Raw genomic sequence first — 25,425 nt, forward strand, 5'->3', positions numbered from 1 at the left:
CATTGTAGTAGAAGAAGAAGAAAAAGACGAGCCATCTTCCCGACCGGAGAGAGTGGAAGAGATGGGGGATTGTTGAGACAATTGTGAGGGACCCCGGTGCTGTTAGAAGCCTCAAAGACACAACCTGGGGACGGTAGGACTACCGGTGTCGGTCGGGGAAAATGAAAGGGGCATTTCTACAGTTTCCGGACTAGGAGTCATTGGGAACAAGTGCAGTGGCGGGCTCGAGCGAGGAAGCTTTTTTCAAAATACAAAGCAAAGGGAAAAGAGATTCGAGTCAATGTATTAGCTAATAGCGTAGGTTTGCAATCCAACAAATATAAAACTGGCCGTGCACCATTACCGGAGACAGTTGATCGAAAACAGTAAGTAGTCGGTCAAGTTTGACGGTTGTGTAGTTCTTCAAAGGTGTCAATGTAAACAAACACCAAAGCCCTTGTTGTAGCGGGTGGTGTGTACTGTACTAGTAGTGGGGCTTTGAGACTCGGATTATGACCAACGGTATCCTGCCAGAGAGATAATGTGTTCGTAAAACGATTATTCTTTCAAGGTTTCCCTTAAATTATACATCTTACAACGTTTGCGAATGATGACAATCGAGTCTTTTATTTTTAAGCTTGCTAGTTATTTTAGCAAGCTACTGAGTCTGATTGACCAGGCAGTGTTAGCTTAGCTAGCTAGCATTAGCCAGCTAAGCTAGTAGCTAGCTTGCAGATCTTCAAGCTTGAGTAGTGAATGTCTTGTCAAAGAAAGAATGACATACGTTAGCTAGATTATACTTATCAACGTTGTTTTATTTTAAATTAAAAAGGCCTTGCAAGTGTTTGGAACATTTTGTACTGCTGTCTCGAGACGGGTAGTGTATGTAACACAGCTGATTCGTCAAGAAGGGGAGGTAGGAAATGGAGGAAAACAAGTTAAGTTTGTGTATATTTAATTTTATGTACAGTAACTGACGTCAATATTTCTGTTTACGAGTTGGGTTAATCTTAGGTAATTGTTTCATTAAAAGTGTTTCATTAAAAGTAGTTAGATAGCTAGAACCCTATAAAACTGCCTGTGTGGGTGCCTTGTGAGTGGGGGTCGTCTCCCTCGAAGCACTGCTCAATTTAGACAGTCAAGCAGAAACAGTCCCAACTCGAAACTGGGGGTGATAGGGGACAGAAACTAAATTGTTACCGAACTGGGATCAACTTTCTCAAACGACATGGATATAAGGTGTCTTAGAAGTTATTGCCCTAAATGGCATGGCCCTTGGTAATAAAGTTAAGTCATTGTGTTCCCAAGTTTTGCCTCTATTTTCCCAAATACTGAGTACTAATTTGGTACAATTTGTGAAGGAAGTATTTTTTTCCCCTACCGTTGATAATGGACATTATTGTTTTACTGTGTAGTTCGCCTGCAAGACTACAGTGAGCTCTCAGCAGTGTTTTGGTTGTTGCGCTCACCCCTCCCCCAACTTTTACTGGAGACTTGTGGAAGTGTTCATTGCTTCTGCTCTCTTTCAGTGGTGGGCAGCTCTCACCCGTTTTTTTCCCCCTGCCTTTGACGGAAGGCCTTGGCTATTGTACAGTCCACTTGAATCCTGAGTTGTATATCCTACAGTGGATGTAATGGAACTAATGTTCGCCGAGTGGGAAGACGGAGAGAGGTTCTCCTTCGAAGATTCTGACCGGTTCGAGGAGGACTCGCTCTGCTCCTTCATATCAGAGGCTGAGAGTCTGTGTCAGAACTGGAGGGGATGGAGAAAACAGTCTGCTGGACCAAATTCTCCTACAGTGAAGATTAAAGGTAAACACGCACTTCACCTTCCATTGTATTATTTGTACTCACATCCTCTTATTACACTTTTTGTCTTCATTCCCATATTGACCTTTTACCACTTAAAACAACCTGATGCTTGTTGCCAAGTAACATTGTGTAGTGGCCAGCATGGGTTCTCCCTTATCTCATTACCTAAAGTGCCTATGATGATGGATCCAAACCATCTGAAGGCTTGTCTTGAACCTGAATTTGTTGTTCGTCATTGAAGTCAGTGTTTTTCTGTAAACATTTTACAATACACTCATACATTAGCCTGCTTTCAGAAAATTGCTAGGCCTGCACATTATCTTCACTAATTGTAAATTTGAGTAACGCTGTAGGCCTGTAAACGGCTTTGACCAGTGTAGCCTAGTTTGAAATAATTCATTATGTCCTAATTTCAGGTTGATTGTCCTGTCCACGTCATTTGCTCATTTGATAATCAACTAAGTAAATGTTACATTTCCCCCAGCATATAGGCCTAGCAAGCTTGTTCTCTCAGAACTAAGCCTATTTGTTGACACTGCACAACAGTCCATATTGCTCAGCTTCTCATTCTCTGAAGAGTCCTCAAAGGGCTCTGAACTCATCTCTATGGGACACTATGCAAATAGGAGAGTAGGTGCTGGCTGATAATGTCATTGATTCCTCATTTAATTTATTGGCTGTGATGTCATTGATGTGATAACCCCTTATTTTTTTTTAAGCAGAATAGTTTCCATAATACTTGCATCATGTCACTTGTTTCTACACCCACCCTCCCATCAACCTCAGGTCTACATTATCCCCATAGCCTATTATTGATTTCATACTTTCTCTACCAAAGCAGATAGGGTTGTAAAGGCTAGGTGTAACTTTGGTTTCATTGAGGATAGTGGCATTGGAGTATGGAACACCATTTGAGTCAGTAGACGTCTCGTTATTTTCACGTGTCAAATAACACTATTTGATGCGTCAAATAAGACTATTGACTAATTAGGATTTGGATATGACTGCACGTCACATACATACATTTTTGTTACGTAGTGGTAACACTATCATTCATATGTCACAGTGATTCGCTAGTTTGGGGGACAACAGGGCTATGTAGCTGGCTATCTTGTTTAGTTCGTTGTCTTATTTTCATGAACTGAAGTTTGATTTCAGTAGGAGAACAACAAGTTGCTTCCTAATAGTCACACGGATTCCTAAATATTGAGAATGACTGCAATTTCTGGTCATTGTTTTTAGACTGGTTGCATTGGTGCTAGCTTCCCCAGAAGTTGCTAAAAGCATCTGTAACAAAGCTATTTGTGAGTGACTTTGTCATACTACAAACAAAAGTCAACGTATTAGGGAGGCGGCCTACCTCCAGTCTCCAAACTGTCATAGAGGTTGACAAATTGCTTGATTTTCTTCTGTATTTTGACAAGGATGAATCAGGTGCAACTGATTGGGCTGTGAGGATGAATCGGGTGCAACTGATTGGGCTGTGGCTGGCTAGCAGCAGCAGGCCCACGATAATTTCTCTCCTGCCTCTGGGATGGCTGCATGACGGGGAAAATGTTGGACTACTTAGCTAACATTTTAGATCCTGCTCGTTTGATCCTGCTCTTATTTCAAATGCTTACACAGTTGTTTTCCCATTTAACCGAACAAATTATTACTTAATACCAACGCGGTATTGCAAACACATCAATACTGGCCTCAGAAGTTATACAGCTGCACCATCGAGAGCATCCTGACTGGTTGCATCACCGCTTGGTATGGCATCTGCTTGGCATCCGACCGCAAGGCGCTACAGAGGGTAGTGCTTATCCCCCAGTACATCACTGGGGCTAAGCTTCTTGCCATCCAGGACCTCTATAACAGGCGCTGTCAGAGGAAGGCCCTAAAAATTGTCAAAGACTCCAGCGACCCAAGTCATACACTGCTCTCTCTGCTACCACATGGCAAGCGGTACCAAGTCTAGGTCCAAAAGCCTCCAGCTTCTACCCCAAGCCATAAGACTGCTAAACAGTTAATCAAATGGCTACCTGGACTATTTGCATTGACCTTCTTTTTTTAATGCTTCTGTTAATTGCTGTTTATTATCTATGCATAGTCACTTTACCCTTGCTTACATGTGGATATTACCTCAATTAACTCGACTAACAAGTACCCCAGCACATTGACTCAATACCAGTTCCCCCTGTATATAGCCTTGTAATTGTTAGTTTGTTTATTTTTTTGCAAATATTTTGTTTCGTACACAAATAATAACTACATTGTTGGTTAACCTGTTATATATGGGATTTGATTTCTGTGTGCTTGTTTCTTTGCTTGTTTATGTTTTATTTCTTTACAGCTTTGACAGTGCTACTGACCGCATTGGCAGCGCTTGGCTTGCGCATGAAAATCACATTTTGTTATTTGACGTGTTAATTTTGTCATGTAAAGACCTGAACGGCCTAACATATTGAATGGACCTAAATCAGTCCTAGATTTCTGAACTGCCTGGCTGAACAACACTATTATCTGAAGCCGTGGAAGACCATCGCCCAAGGCCTGCCAGATCTGTACATTTTTGTTTGTTTTTACAGCGTCTTTAAGATTGTCTCTCTAATGAAAAGCGCTATATGAAATAAATATCATTATTTGTAAGGCTGGCCAGCCTGGCTGTTCTTGTAGAGTTGTATACTGGGTGCCCGTGTGTGTGTGTGTGTGTGTTGGGGGGGGGGGGGGGGGATCTCACTCAGCTGAAAGCTCTGAGTCGGCCTTTGGAGGGCAGCTGGGAAGGGACAAACAGAGCGCCAACCCATGTGGGTTGTTCAAGCAAGTGAGGAACCGGTGTGGGAGAACCTATTTATTAGAAGTCTCATCTGGGGGAGTTTGGGGGAGGGTGTGTGTGCGGTCAGGCATGTTTGTTTGGGTTTAAGAGTGGTGGGGGAAGGGCTGAGTGGAGTCAGCTGTGGACTGTATAGAAGGCTTTGTCTTGTGCAGGTCATTTACTTCAGAGCTGGGGATTGTGGTTTAGCAATACAAACCCACATTTTATGAATCTACATATTGCTGCTGATCTTGCACAAAAGAGCTGCCAAACCTCAAAACCCTCCCATCTAAAGTCAGTCAAATCCCCCAAAAAGTAAGATCAGTAAAATAGATTTCACTGAAAGTTCCCCCCTTGAAGGCTAGCCCATATCTCTTCATCTCCATTGCTCAAAATGTAGGGCATGTTAAAGGTTAGGGTTTTGGTTAGGCCCTATGCATCTGTTGGCTCTGATCTTTCTTCCATAACCACAGACTAATGGGCATGTGTGTGAGCAGCAGTCCTTCACTTTTACACCGCTCTATGATGGAACAGCTGTTTGAGCGTGCCCCCCGTCCCGCTCTCTCCCGATTGGTCAGTCAGGAATTAGTCACTGTAACTGGCAGTGGCTGGACCCTCTTACTGCCTCCTCGCTGCTGTTACTTCCATCCTCCTACTCTTTCTCTCTATCCCTCTCTCCCTCTATCCTTCATATTTGTAGCCTCCAAGGGACAGGTGGGGACTGGGGAGCAAGTGTTTATAGAGATGTAAATCACCTGGGTCTGCTCCCTCCATGGGGTTTCTCCCTGTTTGTCGAGCATGAAAAGCTCCAGCCTAGCATCTAATGCCATAGAATTCACACAACTTCCTTGGGCCCAAGCCAATGGAAACATACCTTTTATTTTCCCACTATTTGTAACACAATAACACCAGTAGCTCAATTCAACTAGCCTGGATAAATATTTATTGTTCAGCGATTTGTTTTTCTGTTATAGGTTCCTGTAACTTAAACTAAAACAGTTGCTAACACTGCTCTTGTGGTGGGTGAATTCATGAGGTGTGAAGATGGCAGTGTGGGTGGAATAGCTGTGGTGGCAATACAATACCTACCAGACCTGGGTTCAAATACATGTGTATTTGTTATTGAAATACACAGAAAATAAGTACTGTATTTGAGTATTTTCAAATAATGTGTCCCAAACCCGACTCAACTATTTCTATTGGAAGTATTTGAAAGTGTTTTCAAAATAATTTCCAATAAATAGCCTACTATTTCAAAGTATTTTCAAATTCTTATTTCGAATACTATTTTAAAATAACTGGGTTAATTGCATGGGAGTGTATTTCAGTCTGTGTATTTTCAGATACTTTCCAGTTGTATTTCCAAATTTATTCCAATATTCAACGACTTTTCTTTTCAAATAAAAAATATTTAAATACTTACTTCCAAATGTCTTTGAAAGTAATTGAAATACTACAGCTGGGAATTGCCAGGGACTTAACGGTATGATATTATCATGATACTTAGGTGCCGATACGATATCTATTGCAGTTCGTTACTATGGTTTTATTGTGATTTGATGTTCCAAACATTTTGCTCACTATGTCTGCTGCAGAGATGAGAGAGAGCATGAGAAAAAAAGTTTTTATCAGTCAGGGAAATAAAAGTGCTGAAAACATGTTGGCTCACTATTTTTGGTGCAGGTACAGCCTGACTAGCGCTAGGTACAGTAACAAATTGTTTTTGTTTTTACAAATCAATACTTGGAGTCAAATATCACTGAAATGCCCTAAATAGTAATAAAAACCTGGCAGTTTGGGTCCTGGATGCTGATTAGCTGAAACTGCATTCCAACCATGTGTTCAGTGCCTTTAGAAAGTATTCACACCCCTTGACCTTTTCCACATTTTGTTGTTACAGCCTGCATTTAAAATGGATTAAATAGAGTTTTTTTGTCACTGGCCTACACACAATACCACAATGTCAAAGTGAAATAGTTTTTTTTTAAATGAATACAAAATGAAAAGCTGAAATGTCTTGAGTCAATAAGTATTCAAACCCTTTTATGGCAAGCCTAAATGCATTCAGGAGTAAACATGTGCTTAAGAAGTTGCATTGACTCACTCTGTGTGCAATAATAGTGTACCATGATTTTTGAATTAGATACTACCTTACAGAGATACTACCTTATCTCTGTACCCTGCACATACAATTATGTGTAAGGTCCCTTAGTCGAGCAGTGAATTTCAAACACAGATTTAACCCAAAAGATACGGCAGGGAGGTTTTCCAACGTCTCAGAAGGGCACGTATTGGAAATGGGTCAAATAAAAAAGCAGACATTGATATCCCTTTGAGCATGGTAAAGTTATTAATTCAACATTGGGTGGTGTATCAATACACCCAGTCACTACAAATATACAGGCATCCTTCCTAACTCAGTTGCCAGAGAGGAACGAAACCGCTCAGGGATTTCACTGTGAGGCCAATGGTGACTTTAAAACAGAGTTGCATGGCTGTGATGGGAGAGAACAGGATGGATCAACAACATTGTAGTTACTTCACAATACTAACCTAATTGACAGAGTGAAAAGAAGGAAGCCTGACAGAACAAAAATATTTGAAAACATGCATCCTGTTTGCAATAAGGCACTAAATAATGCCTTGTTGTCCTGAATACAAAGTGTTTGGTTTGGGCCAAATCCAATACAACAGATTACTGAGTACCACACTCCATATTTTCAAGCATAGTGGTGGTTACATCATGTTATATGTATGCTTGTAATCTTTAACGACTGGGGAGTTTTAAGGATTAAAAAAGAAAGTGGTGCTAAACACAGGCAAAATTCTAGAGGAAACCCCGGTTCAGACACTGAAAGGTGAATTCAACTTTTAGCAGGACAATAACCAAAAACACAAGGCCAAGTCTACACTGGAGTTGCTTACCATGAAGACCGTGAATGTTTCTGAGTGGCCAAGTTTCAGTTTTGACTTGACTTAAATTGGCTTGAAAATCTATGGCAAGACATAAATGGTTGTCTAGCAATGATCAACAACCAATTTGACGGAGCTTGAAGAATTCTTGAAAAAAACAATGGCCAAATATTGTTACAATCCAGGTGTGCAAAGCTCTTAGACTTACCTAGAAATACTCATAGCTGTAATCACTGCCAATGGTGATTCTAACATGTATTGACTCAAGGGTGTGAATTCTTGTGTAAATTAAATTTGATCTGTATTTCATTTGAAATATGCTTGATTTTTTTGTTGTTATTATTGGGTAGTGTGCGCATGTGTGCGCGTGCGTGGATGGGTGAGAGAATATATAGCTAATCCATTTTGAATTCAGGCTGTAACCCAACAAAATCTTGTATAGGTCAAGGGGAAGGAATACTTTCTGAAGGCACTGTATATCAGACAACATACCACAGTATGAGTCAACTACTTGTTTACTGTTCTATTTATGTTGGTAACCAGTTTATAATGGCAATAAGGTACCTCAAGGGTTTGTGGTATATGGCCAAAATACCACCGCTAAGGGCTGTATTCAGGCAGTACCCAAGTCTGATACCTACTATTGAGCCCTTTGGTCCTACATGCCCATCTCCATGAAAACCAAGGTGTAGCCCCCATACCCTGCTATGTTAGGAGAGGAAACGAGGACGGAGTGTCAGCTGAGGGTCAGGGCTTTGTCTTGGGTGTGTAGTGGTGGTGTGCTCGGCCTGTGCTGGGCCTCAGCTTATTTTCTAATCTGAAGAGTGTCATCACTAATGTTTTCTTCAATTGTTTGAGGAGCAATAAAAAAAATCTGCATCATCCTGACAAAGATGAGTCATATCCTGACAACTTGTTTTGTTATATTGTGTATAGTGCATACCTAGCCTCACGAATTCTGTTCTTTCAACAACAAAATCTGAAATGTATTTGTCAGATGTAACAATACATTTGTATTCTTGGACTAAGCCTACACTATTACTATTCTTGCAACGGTCATCGAAATTGTTAAGGTTTTAAAAATTCAAATAAATGCAACAGTTGGACAATGGATGAAGATTCTCCATACTTTTTATTTTTATAATTTGACAGAAATTAACTGAATTACAGCATATAAAACATTTTACTGGCAAGGACAAGTAATCAATGGAGTTCAGGCATTGTGGTGGGAATTCATATATACAATAATAAAATGTATCAAGTAGGCTTGGGCGATATACCGTATACCGGGGTATTTCAAAATACCGATGCTATGATATTCAATACCGCACGCACCCCTGTGGGCAGCGGGGATGCGTGCTACGCCACTGTGTATAACTAACATAAGTATAACTATAAGAAACCTAAGATGTGTCATAATTGATATCTTACTCAGGGCTCCAAGCTATGCATTTGGTTTGCTAACTTGCTAGCTAAGTGGCTAGATGTCAAGATCAAGCTTCTTGGTTACATCAGAGACATGAAAATCTGGATGCTGCCCAACCCTAGTATCGGGTATTTTTGTAATGTTTTGGGTTAAAATAAAAACTATGTGGGTTGATTTGCATAAATACAATGGGTGTATTTGCATATATATATAAAAAAAAGAACATAAATGGGTGGAATAGGGCTGCAACCACCAAACACTTGCTCTGTCTAACCTACCTGCACTCACCTGCGCTGTCTAGACTGCCTCAATAATTACGGTTGTCACGTTCTCTTGCATAATGCAACAAGTGTGCCAAAAGCAGGATACCCTCGGATTAAAAGTCAACACGGTTGGCTCTTTCACCTATCAATCAAATGTATTTATAAAGCCCTTTTTACATCTGCAGATGTCACAAAGTGCTATATAGAAAGTCAGCCTAAAACCCCAAACAGCAAGCAATGCAGATGTTAGAAGCAGGGTGGCTAGGAAAAACTCCCTATGAAGGCAGAAACTTAGAGGAACCAGGCTCTGAGGGGTGGCCAGTCCTCTTCTGGCTGTGCCGGGTGGAGATTGCATGGCCATTTAAGGCCAGATTGTTCTTCAAGATGTTCAAACGTTCATAGATGGGTCAAATAATAATCACAGTGATTGTAGAGGGTGCAGCAGGACAGTACCTTAGGAGTAATTGTCAGATGGCTTTTCATAGCCGAGCATTCACAGGTCGAGACAGCAGGTGCGAGAGAGAGTCGAAAACAGCAGGTCCGAGACAAGGTAGCACGTCCGGTGAACAGGTCAGGGTTCCTTAGCCGCAGGCAGAATAGTTGAAACTGGAGCAGCAGCACAACCAGGTGGACTGAGGACAGCCAGGAGTCATCAGGCCAGGTAGTCCTGAGGTATGATCCTAATGCTGAGGTCCTCCGGGAGGGGTGGGAGAGAAGGAGAATTAGAGGGAGCTTACTTAAATTCTCACAGGAAACTAGATGCAGACTGACCCTATTGCAGTATATATGCTGGAGACTGAGACGGGTGGGTCGGGGGACACTGTGGCCTTGTCCGACGATACCCCCGGACAGGGCCAACAGGCAAGATATAACCCCACCCACTTTGCCAAAGCACAGCCCCCACACCACTAGAGGGATATCAACAGACCACCAACGTACTACCCTGAGACAAGGCTGAGTATAGCCACAAAGATCTCCTCCACCGTACGAGCCCGAGGGGGGGCGCAAAACCGGAAAGGAAGATCAAGTCTGTGACGCACCCCTCCTAGGGACAGCATGGACGAGCACTGGTAAGCCAGTGACTCAGCCCCCGTAATAGGGTCAGAGGCAGAGAATCCCAGTGGAGAGAGAGGGGAGCCAGCTAGGCAGACAGCAAGGGCGGTTTGTTGCTCCAGTGCCTTGCCGTTCGCCTTCGCACCCCTGGGCCAGACTACACTCAATAGTAGGACCTACTGAAGAGATGAGTCTTCAGTAAAGACTAAAAGGTCGAGACCGAGTCGGCGTCTCTCACATGGATAGGCAGATCATTCCATAAAAATGTAGCTCTATAGGAGAAAGCCCTGCCTCCAGCTGTTTGCTTAGGTCTTCTTATTGTCCCTAGAATTTCTATCTAAACATACTTTACATTGTCTGCGAGATCAGATATCACTTTAATCCAAGTGTTCATTTTTTGAAGTTGCTTTAATTTCAGCACATCTAATTTGTAAACATTTCAACTGTATAAATATTTTTTTTTTTGTGGAATTTAAAAAAGTAAACACCCATCAAAATAAAGTTATCTACAGTTGAAGTCGGAAGTTTACATACACCTTAGCCAAATACATTTAAACTCAGTTTTTCACAATTCCTGACATTTAATCCTAGTAAAAATTCCCTGTCTTAGGTCAGTTAGGATCACCACTTTATTTTAAGAATGTGCAATGTCAGAATAATAGTAGAGTGATTTATTTCAGCTTTTATTCCTTTCATCACATTCCCAGTGGGTCAGAGGTTTACATGCACTCAATGAGTATTTGGTAGCATTGCCTTTAAATTGTTTAACTTGGGTGAAACTTTTCAGATAGCCTTCCACAAGCTTCCCACAATAAGTTGGGTGAATTTTGGCTGGTGTAACTGAGTCAGGTTTGTAGGCCTCCTTGCTCGCACACGCTTTTTCAGTTCTGCCCACAATTTTTCTATGGGATTGAGGTCAGGGCTTTGTGATGGCCACTCCAATACCTTGACTTTGTTGTCCTTAAGCCATTTTGCCACAACTTTGGAAGTATGCTTGGGGTCATTGTCCATTTGGAAGACAATTTGGAAGACCCATTTCAAGACCTAAGACAAACATTTCCATGGTCGTAACGGGTAAAAATGAGAGGCACAAGTAAGAGTATGAAAGCAATCAATCCAGCAAGATTTAAGTGACAAGTGGATTTTTGCACCCCTCAAACACATGAACTAGATGGCTGAAAAAGACATCCTCAGGTGGGTGGAGCATGCGCATGGCTAATTATTCTGTGACTAAACTACCTGTCAGGCCATTGTGTTTGGATGTCTCTGATGTCGGTGCCTGAAATACAAGAGGTAGGTTTAAGGTTGTTGGATGGATTGCAGTGCCGTTGCCTCATGAGTTTTCATTAGCATATGTCTCCCTGATGAATTAGATTGCAATGGCAATTCAGTTATTACTGATGAAGATTTATATTTGCACATTTTATGGAAGGTGGCTGTACGTATTGTTTTTTAATTGTCAGCTCTGCAGTCCAAGCCAGCTGGAAAGGGTGCTGTTTCTGGGTAGGCCTACAGTACCAGTCAAAAGTTTGGACACACATGCTCATTCATGGGTTTTTCTTTATTTTACTATTTTCTACACAAAACTGTGAATTAACACATATGGAATCATGTTTATATTTATATTTTACATTCGGCAAAGTAGCCACCCTTTGCCTTGATGACAGCTTTGCACAGTCTTGGCATTCTCTCAACCAGCTTCACCTGGGATGCTTTTCCAACAGTCTTGAAGGAATTCCCACATGCTGAGCACTTGTTGGCTGCTTTTCCTTCACTCTGTGGTCCAACTCATTCCAAACCATCTCAATGGGTTGAGGTCAGGTGATTGTGGAGGCCAGGTCATCTGATGCAGCAGTCCATCACTGTCCTTGCTCAAACAGCCCTTACACAGCCTGGAGGTGTGTTTTGGGTCATTGTCCTGTTGAAAAACAAATTATATTCCCACTAAGCGCAAACCAGATGGGATGGCGCATCGCGGCAGAATGCTGTGGTGGCCATGCTGGTTAAGTGTGCCTTGAATTCTAAATAAATCAATGACAGTGTCACCAGCAAAGCATCCCCACACCACCTCCTCCATGCTTAACGGTAGGAACCACACATGCTGAGATCATCCGTTTACCTACTCTGAGTCTCACAAAGACACGGTGATTAGAACCAAAAATCAAAAATTTGGACTCATCAGACCAAAGGACATATTTCCACCGGTCTAATGTCCATTGCTCATGTTTCTTGGCCCAAGGAAGTCGCTTCTTATTGATGTCCTTTTAGTAGTGGTTTCTTTGCAGCAATTCGACCATGTAGGCCTGATTTCACATTTCTCAACATCAACTGTTCAGAAGAGACTGTCTGTTACTTGAACTCGGTGAAGCATTTATTTGGGCTGCAATCTGAGGCTGGTAAATCTAATGAACTTATTCTCTGCAGCAGAGGTAACTCTGTGTCTTCCTTTCCTGTGGCGGTCCTCGTAGCGCTTGATGATTTTTCGACTGCACTTGAAACTTTCACATTTCTTGAAATTTTCCAGATTGACTGACCTTCATGTCTTAAAGTAATGAAGGACTGTTGTTTCTCTTTGCTCTTTTGTGCTGTTCTTGCCATAATATGGATTTAGCCCTATTTGGTAAAATACCATCTTCTGTATACAACCCTTACCATGTCAAAATACAAATGATTGGCTCAAACGCATTCAGAAGGAAAGAAATTCCACATTCAGTTTTAACAAGGCACATCTGTTAATTGAAATGCATTCCAGGTGACTACCTCATGAAGCTGGTTGAGAGAATGCAAAGGGTGGCTACTTTGAAGAATCTCAAATTTGTTTAACACTTTGGTGACTTCATGATTCCATATCTGTTATTTCATAGTTTTGATGTCTTCACTATTATTATACAATGTAGAACATAGTAAAAATAAAGAAAAAACGTTGAATGAGTAGGTGTGTCCAAACTTTTGACTGGTACGGTATATGTTTCTAGTGCAGTTTTTATTTTTAGGGTCTCGTTGTTGTAGCTGTTGAAGCATGCTTTATCTGGAGAAGGGGTGCTGTGGGTTCAGGACCCCTCAGGAAACCTAGACTCTTCCTTGGCTGACAGGACATTGCCTGGCTACCCAGACTCCTTGCTTCGGTCAAACGCTACGCCACGCCCACGGAAGTAAGTTTATTCTCCACAATGTGTCTGGATCTGAGTACCTCCCTGAACGTTCACCAAATGTGAACACATTTGGGGCCGTCTGATTGGTCCAGAAACCAATGGGTTGGGCCAATGCCAAAACACGTGGGTAAAGCGGTGGTTTAAAAATGTATCATTGGCTTTGATACTCTTGATTGGTTAGAGACGATCCAATCGCTGATATACAGTGCCCCTCGTCTCCACAAACCACTTCAATGATTGCAGTCTCAGACGTAAAGTATGTAGTGAACGGCAGCAGCGGAATCATTTAGTGTGAGCCATCAGGCTAGACAGGATAGGCTCCTGAAGGGGTTGCAGGTTTGGCAGCTGTCCTGCTCTCTGATGACGAAGACCAAGGGAGCTTTAAAGTCCTAAGTAGGTCCAGTAGGTTTTCCTGACCACGTGACATGACTTGTAACGGGACGGCAGAGTTTTTCCTTCAACTAAGGCTGATGGTTTTTCCTGGTCAGGCCCATTAGTTGAGTGTGGAGACTTGCACCAAGGCAATGTTTTTGTCAACCGGTCAAAATAGTTGACTACAACCCTCCCCATCCTTGATAGGTTTATTATGGCTTCTGACCATGTGAATCACAGCCATCACAGTTGTTGACATTATTCAGACTGCTTTCTTTCCTCATATTGTTGATGGCAGGACAAGTGAGCCAGGAAACAGGTCTGTGTTTGTAAAGTTAGAGACCCATATTTTTCGTGGCAGCCCTCATTGTCCTCAATACGAGTTCGGTGGATCGCTAACTCTACACTTTACAAAGCATACACACTCCCCAGTTTCTCTCTAGTGTCTCTCTCTTTCTGTCTTATACACAACACACACACTTACGGCCGAGAACCATAGAGCATGTTAGGGCGATGAAACAACAGAGCCCCTTTCATTTTCGATGGAAGCGAAGTGGGTGGTTGGGCGATGCAAGCATGGCGAGGGAGCGTTAACAAGGCAGGACCTAAGTTGTGGAAAGCTGAACTTTATGCAAATACATTGCGATATCGCGGCTGTGCTTGACCAATCGAAGCTCACTATAGCTTCCAGCCGCTACTGGATTGGCCGTTGATGCCTCCACATGAGGGTGAAGCTAGCGTGGCTATCCAAATTTCACGTTAATAGTGGATCCCTACTGTTACACACACCAGCACCCTTTTGTTTATTCACCTTCTTCCATCCGTGTGGTGTGTTTGGGTGAACCCTTGGGAGCAGAGCACAAAATGAATTACCATTGTAACATAGGGACACAGTAGAATTCTATTCTGTTTTATTCTCTTACATGCATTTTAACACACATTCCCTCTCTGGCACACTTTCACTCACTCCTCAATGTTTGGTTCTCTCTTTCTCTCTCTCTCTGTGTCTGTTAGATGGTCAGGTCATCCCTCTGGTGGAGCTATCAGCCAAGCAGGTGGCATTCCACATCCCGTTTGAGGTGGTGGAGAAGGTCTACCCTCCTGTCCCCGAGCAGCTGCAGCTCCGCATTGCCTACTGGAGCTTCCCAGAGAACGAGGAGGACATCCGGTGAGGCTGGATACACACGCACGTGTTTGTTTTCCTATCCTTGTGGGGACCATAACATTTATTCCAATTCAAAATCCTATTTTCCTTAACCGCTATTTCCTAAACCTAACCCCAATTATAACCCTAAAGTCTAAAATAGCATTTTTCCTTGTGGGGACTGGCGAAATGTCCCTACTTGTCAACATTTTACTTGTTTTACTATCCTTGTGAGGACTTCTGTAACTCACAAGGATATTAAAACCAAACTGTACACGCGCTCTGAAGTCTATCTGAGATCGTCTCAGATTTCCATAATATGTTCACAGTTATCTGGAGACACACTGATCTTTGTGGGATTGTTGTTAAAGGTCCAATGCAACTGTTTTTATCTCGATATCAAATTATTTCTGGGTAACAATTACTGTGATTGTTTTCAATTAACCTCTCTGGGCTAGGTGGGACGAAATCGTCCCACCTACGCAACAGCCAGTGTAATCCCGTGGCGTGATATACAAATACCTTAGAAATGCTATTACTTCAATTTCTCAAACATATGACTATTTTACACCATTTTAAAGACAAGACTCTCGTTAATCTAACCACAATGTCCGATTTCAAAAAGGCTTTACCCAGCCAGAAATAATCAGACACCCATTTTTCAAGCTAGCATATAATGTCACATAAACCCAAACCACAGCTAAATGCAGCACTAACCTTTGATGATCTTCATCAGATGACACACCTAGGACATTATGTTATACAATAACATGCATGTTTTGTTCAATCAAGTTCATATTTATATCAAAAACCAGCTTTTTACATTAGCATGTGACGTTCAGAACTAGCATACCCCCCGCAAACTTCCGGTGAATTTACTAAATTACTCACGATAAACGTTCACAAAAAACATAACAATTATTTTAAGAATTATAGATACAGAACTCCTTTATGCACTCGCTATGTCCGATTTTAATATAGCTTTTCGGTGAAAGCACATTTTGCAATATTCTGAGTAGATAGCCCGGCATCACAGGGCTAGCTATTTAGACACCCACCAAGTTTAGCCCTCACCAAAGTCAGATTTACTGTAAGAAAAATGTTATTACCTTTGCTGTTCTTCGTCAGAATGCACTCCCAGGACTTCTACTTCAATAACAAATGTTGGTTTGGTTCAAAATAATCCATAGTTATGTTCAAATATCCTCTGTTTTGTTCGTGCGTTCAAGACACTACTAGGGTAAAGAAGGGTGACGCGCCCGACGCGTTTCGTGACGAAAAATTTCTAAATATTCCATTACCGTACTTCGAAGCATGTCAACCGCTGTTTAAAATCAATTTTTATGCAATTTATCTCGTAAAAAAGCGATAATATTCCAACCGGGAATCTCCTTTTCGGCAAACAGAGGAAAAATCACAAAGACGGGGGGCGGCCAGGGCACGCGCCTAAGCCCACAGTCCCTTGATCGGCCACTTGAGAAAGGCGATAATGTGTTTCAGCCTGGGGCTGGGATGACGACATTCAGGTTTTTCCCGGGCTCTGAGCGCCCATGGAAGACGTAGGAAGTGTCACGTTAGAGCAGAGATCCTTTGTAAAAGATAGAGATGGCAAAGAAGTTCAAGAAATGGTCAGACAGGCCACTTCCTGTAAAGGAATCTCTCAGGTTTTGACCTGCCATTTGAGTTCTGTTATACTCACAGACACCATTCAAACAGTTTTAGAAACTTTGGAGTGTTTTCTATCCAAAGCCAATAATTATATGCATATTCTAGTTACTGGGCAGGCATAGTAACCAGATTAAATCGGGTACGTTTTTTTATCCAGCCGTGAAAATACTGCCCCCTAGCCATAACAGGTTAAAATCAATACACAAGTATATATTTTTAAACCTGCATATTTAGTTAATATTGCCTGCTAACATGAATTTCTTTTAACTAGGGAAAATGTGTCACTTCTCTTGCAAACAGAGTCAGGGTATATGCAGCAGTTTGGGCCGCCTGGCTTGTTGCTAACTGTGAAGACTATTTCTTCCTATCAAAGACTGCCGACTTCGCCAAACAGGGATGATTTAACAAAAGCGCATTTGCGAAAAAAGCACAATCGTTGCACGACTGTACCTAACCATAAACATCAATGCCTTTCTTAAAATCAATACACAGAAGTATATCTTTTTAAACCTGCATATTTAGCTAAATGAAATCCAGGTTAGCAGGCAATATTAACCAGGTGAAATTGTCATTTTGCGTTCATTGCACGCAGTCAGGGTATATGCAACACTTTGGGTAATTTGTCAGAATTTTACGTAATTATGACATAACACTGAAGGTTGTGCAATGTAACAGGAATAATGTTTTGTTTTCGAGATGATAGTTTCCGGATTCGACCATATTAATGACCTAAGGCTCGTGTTTCTGTGTGTTATTATGTTATAATTAAGTCTATGATTTGATGAGCAGTCTGACTGAGCGGTGGTAGGCAGCAGCAGGCTCGTAAGCATTCATTCAAAATAGCACTTTCGTGCGTTTTGCCAGCAGCCCTTCGCAATGCATTGCGCTGTTTATGACTTCAAGCATGTCAACTCCTGAGATTAGGCTGGTGTAACCGATGTGAAATGGCTAACTAGTTAGCCGGGTGCGCGCTAATAGCGTTTCAAACGTCACTCGCTCTGAGACTTGGAGTAGTTTTTTCCCTTCCTCTACATGGGTAACGCTGCTTCGAGGGTGGCTGTTGTCGATGTGTTCCTCGTTCGAGCCCAGGTAGGAGCGAGGAGAGGGACGGAAGCTATACTGTTACACTGGCAATACTAAAGTGCCTATAAGAACATCCAATAGTCAAAGGTATATGAAATACAAATGGTATTGAGAGAAATAGTCCTATAATTCCTATAATAACTACAACCTAAAACATCTTACCTGGGAATATTGAAGTTAAAAGGAACCACCAGCCTTCATATGTTCTCATGTTCTGAGCAAGGAACTTAAATGTTAGCTTTTTTACATGGCACATATTGCACTTTTACTTTCTTCTCCAACACTTTGTTTTTGCATTATTTAAATCAAATTGAACATGTTTCATTATTTATTTGAGGCTAAATTAATTTTATTGATGTATTATATTAAGTTAAAATAAGTTCATTCAGTATTGTTGTAATTGTCATTATTACAAATAAATAAATAAAAAATCGGCCGATTAATCAACACTTTTTTTGGTCCTCCGATAATCAGTATCGGTATCGGCGTTGAAAAATCATAATCGGTCGACCTCTACTCTAAGCAGATGGCCCAGGTGAATGCCTTTAGTTTAGTCACGCGTGTGGCTGTGAGCGTGAGCTCTGTTCCCTTTCCTTTCTAATGAAAACAGTATTGCCCGGTTGAAACATTATTGAATATTTATGATAAAAACACCCTAAGGATTGATTAGAAACATCGTTTGACATGTTTCTACGAACTCAAATGGAACTTTTTTGACTTTTCGTCTAGACTTTGTGCCCGCGCTTTGTATTTGGAATACTGGACTAAACGCGCGAACAAAAAGGAGGTATTTGGACATAAAGATGAACTTTATCGAACAAAACAAACATTTATTGTCTAACATGGAGACCTGGGAGTGCCATCAGATGAAGATCATCAAAGGTTAGTGATTAATTTTAATGCTATTTCTGACTTTTGTGACACCTCTCCTTGGTTAGAAAATGGCTGTATGGTTTTTGTGGCTAGGCGCTGACCTAACATAATCGCATGGTGTGCTTTCGCCGTAAAGACTTTTTGAAATCGGACACAGTGGCTGGATTAACAAGAAGTGTATCTTTAATCGTATGTATAACACTTGTATCTTATATCAATGTTTAATGATGAGTATTTCTGTAATTTTATGTGGCTCTGCATTTTCACCGGATGTTTGTTTGAGACAATGCATTTCTGAACATAACGCCAATTTCAAATGAGGTTTTGGACATAAAGATTAACTTTATCGAACAAAACACATTTATTGTCTAACATGGAGTCCTGGGAGTGCCTCCAGATGAAGATCATCAAAGGTTAGTGATTAGTTTTAACGCAATTTCTGACTTTTGTGACACCTCTCCTTGGCTGGAAAATGTCTATGGTTTTTTGTGGCGCTGACCTAACATAATCGCATGGTGTGCTTTCATCGTAAAGCCTTTTTGAAATCGGACACAGTGGTTGGATTAACGAGAAGTTTATCTTTAAAATGGTGTATAATACTTGTATGTTTGAGGAATTTTAATTATGATATTTCTGTGGTTTGAATTTGGCGCCCTGCAATTTCACTGGCTGTAGGCCAGGTGTTCCGCTAGCGGAACCCCCTTCCCAGAAAGGTTAAAGCATGACAAGGAAATGAAATGGCATGAGGCTTTATTGTACATCGTACTCTCTCTGTTTTGGAATCCCATTCCATTTCAGCTTATCAGACACCCACTCATTTACAATTACGAAATCACTCAGAACATTCACTCATGCCAAATACTGGGGACCATTCACACATTATACAAATAGCTAGCACAACTTCAGAGGGGACATGGTATTTGGAGAATTTAATGTATCTTTTTTTTTCTCTGATCTCATCCTCTCTCTCTCTGTGGTTCTCCCTCTGCAGGCTGTACTCGTGTCTGGCTAACGGCAGCCCTGATGAGTTCCAGCGAGGGGAGCAGCTGTACAGGATGAGGGCTGTAAAAGACCCTCTGCAGATAGGTGAGCCCTGAGCAGTGTCCTTCACCTAATTCCACCACAGCTTTAAGACAACAGCAGCACAGAAGGCTGAACTCTCCAAACCTCCAACAAACCTCCATAAAGTTGTCCTGGTCACATATTGGCTAGGCTTGTTCCACAGCCCCACACTCTCTCTGTGCTTTGGGCTTCAAAAACGAGTTGTGCATTTATCGAGTTGAACATTTATCCCAGGTCAGATGCTGTTTTCACCTCAGTTGCGTTGGAATCCGGGTGGAGCCTCTGCATTTCTCTGCTCATCCCAGATGACTGGATTAGAGCAGCCGGCCAGGGAGGCAGGCAGGATGTGTGGGGATTACATGTGCTTTAATGGTCCTAACGGAGCCTCACTCACCAGCTCTAACAGATAGAGCTCAGTCCGCGCCACACCACTCTCACCCCTCATCACTAGGGCTTAGAGTTTTCCTGACCCTGTGACACGACAACCTCTGCGCACTACTCTGGTGGTGATAGGCTACCACTAGGACCCAGAGGTTTTCCCGGTCAGGGTATGTGGCCAAATTTATCACTGATCAATCGCCGTTGAGTTTGCCAACCCTCAGTTCATTACTAGAAAGAGAACTTGATGTAGCGTAATCGTGTAGGAATGTTGCTGTTGTACTGTGCCATTTAAGATCTTTCCTAGGTCAATGAATGAAGCCACAGGGGTGAAATATAGTGCATAGACCTGCTATTACATGGAGCACTTCAATGGGCACAGCACCTAGGATTAACTACAGGCCAAGCAGCCTGCCTGAAATCCACTGAGCATTCTACATAATGATTGGGTTACTCATCCATTACACTCAACATCACTGAGATGCCAGCTAGGATCAGAAAGTGTTGCAGTGAAATGCCCCTTTTTGCACTGCTCAACAGTGGCTTGGTGATTAATGCTTGTAAGTTATGTTAAAGAAAATTCTAGGTAGCTGAAAGCAGATATTTAGAGATGTAACCTTTCCCACTGTATTAAACCTTGGAGGGGCATATATTAGCCTTTTCAAATACTTTCATAATGAACCGAGGGTTCTGATTCAAATGTTTACAACCATTTTGAAAGCAAGCGCTTTCTCTTTATCTGCAGAGTGTGCCTCCATTGTTTTCCTGCGAGCCCAGGGTATGTCAGTGCTGTATTAGGTTAAACATGTTAGAGTTCATTGTGAGGTAATGGAAACCCTGTCTCCCAGTGGAAGTAGGAGGGGAAAGGAAGTAGGTTAGAGGAGGAGTTGGAGACTGCCAGGTAGGAGCATAGAAACTGGAGCAGGAACAGAGCTCGGCTGACTGAAGGGGTCCTGTTATGTTGAATCTGGAACAGTTACTCTGAGTCGTTCCTCTACTCCCCCACCTCTCCTACCCTCCCCTCCTGCTCTGTGCCGGCTCGGGCTCACTAGGAGAATGCTGGCTGCTGTCCATTGGGTAAAAGCTTTTGGGCAACCTCCCCCTCTCCCTCTTTTTCCTCCTATCTCCTAGTCTTTCCATGTGCATGGAAATAACTGCCTTTCATTTCCTGTCTGGCAGCTCAGGCTCAGGACGCATTACAGTACTGCTGCTGCACAGTGTCGGCCATCACTCTAAGATTTCCTGCCCCACTTTATCATAATAACACTGTATTTCTCATTCCATTGCTCCAGTCTCATTGTCCGACACAGACAAATAGATGGACGTTACAGAGCAGATATGATCCCCTCTCTATTTCTTTCTCTCTCTCCCTCTCTTTCTCTCTCAAAGGTTTCCACCTCAGTGCCACCGTGGTGTCGCCCCAGGCTGGCCAATCAAAAGGGGCGTACAATGTGGCTGTCATGTTCGACCGCTGCCGCATCACTTCCTGCAGTTGCACCTGTGGAGCCGGGGCCAAGTGGTGCGCCCATGTGGTGGCCCTCTGCCTCTTCAGGATCCACAACGTGAGTTTAGAGTACAGACACAACATGCGTTACACTGCATTACCACATGAATACACCTATACACCTTTGTGCTGCAATTATAGTACAGCATACATGTGAGTTAGTGTAGTACTGTGATAACGGTCAATTCCATTTCATTTTAGGAACTTTTACTCCAACCCTGGAACAGACACATGCCATAGCCTATAGATGGGTTGACAACGTCACAATAATAATTTGTGTGCAACTCCGAGTTCAAAGGCTCTGTGTTGTTTTCATAGATTGCTAGCAACAATGACTAGAAGCTGTTGTTTGGCGAATTGTAGATTACTTGTTTCAGCTGGTTGTATTTGTTGTTAATAGCATGTCTTGCTTTGAGGTGTTTTGACGCTTGTCACGTCTATGCTAATATTGCTAGGTTTAGCTAGCCAGCTAACCAACAACTGTAACAATGTATTTGTACAACCAACAAGTGCTTCTTGGGCAAATGTATTTGTTTTTTCCAAAACATTTGCAGACGAAATATAGCTTACTTACGTGTAGTAATAATAATAATGTGATAATCCTTTGATTGTAAGCCAACCCTGTCTGTTTTTAAGCCGTGGTTGCACATATATCGGTTTTGTTGGTAAACACCCCTACCGTCTATATAACACATTACTGTTTGAAAACATTGTATGTATTCAAATAGCTTACAGATTTGCTGTATATATGTACAGAATTGTCTATCTGTGACTCATAGGGATGTAAGAGAGTGCTGAGGCACCATGAGTGTGTATGTGTGGGAGGCTCTGATGTCTTTGGGTGGAGGACTGTCTGTTCTCTACTGATATCACAGTGTAGGTGGGTCTTGCAAGGTCTGAGTGTGTGTTGGCATGAACGAGTGTGTGGGCTCAGTTCAGCCTTTGACGTTATGTTCAGATGTTCTGAGATCATATGATCCCATGGCACTAAATGCGGATTATGCCATATGATCAGAATCCGAAAATCACATTGATCTTAAACTCTGCAAATCCTCATATTTGTTTTCCACTGGGGAACAATCCGATCTCTCTCTTTCTCTGTAATTATCAGTCCAGGAGAGAGCCTAGTCTCCCATAGCCATACCCCCACTCCCTGCTGTGTAGGTCTTCTCCCACTTCCGACTGTCAGCTGTTCTGCGGCTGTGGCACGCGCACACACCTCCATAGCTTTCTTGTGACCTTTTATCAGGCGCACATGGACCCTAATTAACCATTATTGTATTGAATGGATGGATTAGCTGTAAAGTAATTAACATCGCTCAGGCCCAGATGGGAGGCCGGCCATTTCACCCTCTCTGTGAAAGTGTATATTGAAAACCTGTCGCCCTAGGTGACGCCATTCTCGCAAAGCCATGGGGGCTATGTTATGCTTAGACCTTTCCATTTATTCAGTCCACTTACTTGCCATAAGAGGTGACATTTTGCCATGACAAAAGAGCGATGCAGTAGTCAAAACAGATTTAATCACTCCAAATACTCAGCGGGGAATGCAACAGTTGCCACGTCCCTCTCATGGATTGGACATCAAATCATGAGAGGTCTTCAAATGAATGCTGCTACAAGTATTGTGAGAAATACAGACTAGAGGTGGACCGATTTTATGATTTTTCAACGCCGATACCGATTATTGAAGGACCCAAAAAAGCCGATACAGACCATTTTTTTTATTTTAATTTTTTTTGTATCTAAAAAAAAAAAAAAAACGTATTTTTTTATTTTTTAAACATAAAAAAAAAAAATATATATATATATATATATATTATATATATATTATTTGTAATAATGACAATTACAACAATACTGAATGAACACTTATTTTAACTAAATATAATACATCAATAAAATCAATTTAGCCGCAAATAAATAATGAAACATCTTCAATTTGGTTTAAGTAATGCAAAAACAAAGTGTTGGAGAAGAAAGTAAAAGTGCAATATGTGCCATGTAATTAAGCTAACGTTTAAGTTCCTTGCTCAGAACATGAGAACATATGAAAGCTGGTAAGCAGGTAATGAGTTTTAGGTTATAGGAATTATAGGACTAATTCTCTCTCTACCATTTGTATTTCATATACCTTTGACTATTGGATGTTCTTATAGGCACTTTAGTATTGCCAGTGTAACAGTATAGCTTCCATTCCTCTTCTCGCCCCAACCTGGGCTCGAACCAGGAACACATCGACAACAACAACCCTCGAAGCATCGTTACCCATCGCTCAACAAAAGCCGTGGCCCTTGCAGAGCAAGGGGAACAACTACTTCAAGGTCTCAGAGCGAGTGACGTCACAGATTGAAATGCTATTAGCGCGCACCCCGCTAACTAGTTAGCCATTTCACATCGGTTACACCAGCCTAATCTCGGGAGTTGATAGGCTTGAAGTCATAAACAGCTCAATGCTTGAAGCACAGCGAAGAGCTGCTGGCAAACGCACGAAAGTGATGATTGAATGAATGCTTATGAGCCTGCTGCTGCCTACCGCCGCTCAGTCAGACTGCTCTATCAAATATCAAATCATAGACTTAATTATAACATAGTAACACACAGAAATACGAGCCTTGGGTCATTAATATGGTCAAATCTGGAAACGATCATTTTGAAAACAAAACGTTTATTCTTTCAGTGAAATACGGAACCGTTCCTTATATTATCGAACGGGTGGCATCCATAAGACTAAATATTCCTGTTACATTGCACAACCTTCAATGTTATGTCATAATTACGTACAATTCTGGCAAATTAGTTCGCAACGAGCCAGGCGACCCAAACTGTTGCATATACCCTGACTCTGCGTGCAATTAACGCAAGAGAAGTGACACAATTTCCCTAGTTTAATATTGCCTGGTAACCTGGATTTCTTTTAACTAAATATGCAGGTTTAATAAAATATACTTTTGTGTATTGATTTTAAGAAAGGCGTTGATGTTTATGGTTAGGTACATTCGTGCAACAATTGTGCTTTTTTTCCCGCAAATGCGCTTTTGTTAAATCATCCCACGTTTGGCGACGTTGGCTGTCTTTGTTAGGAAGAAATAGTCTTCACATAGTTCGCCACGTGCCAGGTGTCCCAAACTGCTGCATATACCCTGACTCTGTTGCACAGAACGCAAGAGAAGTGACACAATTTACCTAGTTAAAATAAATCCATGTTAGCAGGTAATATTAACTAAATATGCAGGTTTAAAGATATATACTTGTGTATTGATTTTAAGAAAGGCGTTTATGGTTAGGTACATATTGGTGCAACAACAGTGCTTTTTTTCGCGAATGCGCTTGTTAAATCACCCGTTTGGCGAAGTAGGCTATGATTCAATGATAAATTAACAGGCACCGCATCGATTATATGCAACGCAGGACAAGCTAGATAAACTAGTAATATCATCAACCGTGTGTAGTTAACTAGTGATTATGTTAAGATTTGATTGATTGTTTTTTAAAAGATACTTTTAATGCTAGCTAGCACCTTACCTTGGCTCCTTGCTGCACTCGCATAAGAGGTAGTCAGCCTGCCACGCAGTCTCCTCGTGGAGTGCAATGTAATCGGCCATGATCGGTGTCCAAAAATCAAGATTTACCGATTTGTTATGAAAACTTGAAATCGGCCCTAATTAATCTGCCATTCCGATTAATTGGTCGACTTCTAATACAGACCCACTAGTGCAGTTTTTGGGGGGTTGTGTTAAAATGGGAACCGTAGGGTGTAGGTAGCTTTGAAATAATACATTATTAATAACCAGTTTTCTTTTTTATTTCCTGAAATTCCGTGTCTCCTGAGAGCATGTTCACACAGTGTGTCAGAATATAGGCACTGTACTTTCAACAAGAAGTTCTCTAAATGTGTATCTTCACAGACATACATCCACAGACTGAACCCACAGATCTGTGT

General features: G+C 41.7%; 1 protein-coding gene across 11 annotated transcripts in view; it reads left to right on the forward strand.

The window, feature by feature from the left end:
- zswim8 (zinc finger, SWIM-type containing 8) overlaps window positions 1-25,425 on the forward strand; it is a 42,595-nt gene continuing 17,170 nt past the window's right edge. For 6 of the 11 annotated variants that reach the window (XM_082964755.1, XM_082964754.1, XM_082964756.1 and 3 more), the window contains exons 1-5: window positions 1-365; window positions 1,606-1,791; window positions 14,785-14,938; window positions 19,530-19,624; window positions 21,368-21,540. In XM_082964755.1, coding sequence (XP_082820881.1) covers window position 365; window positions 1,606-1,791; window positions 14,785-14,938; window positions 19,530-19,624; window positions 21,368-21,540 — 609 coding nt within the window. In that variant the 5' untranslated portion in view covers window positions 1-364. Of the gene's footprint in view, window positions 1,792-14,784; window positions 14,939-19,529; window positions 19,625-21,367; window positions 21,541-25,425 lie in introns of all 11 variants that reach the window. The other 5 variants (XM_014154542.3, XM_082964750.1, XM_082964753.1 and 2 more) reach the window with 4 other exon arrangements.

This window comes from Salmo salar, chromosome 18 (assembly GCF_965601325.2).
Source record: "Salmo salar chromosome 18, fSalSal1, whole genome shotgun sequence".
Lineage (NCBI taxonomy): Eukaryota > Metazoa > Chordata > Actinopteri > Salmoniformes > Salmonidae > Salmo > Salmo salar.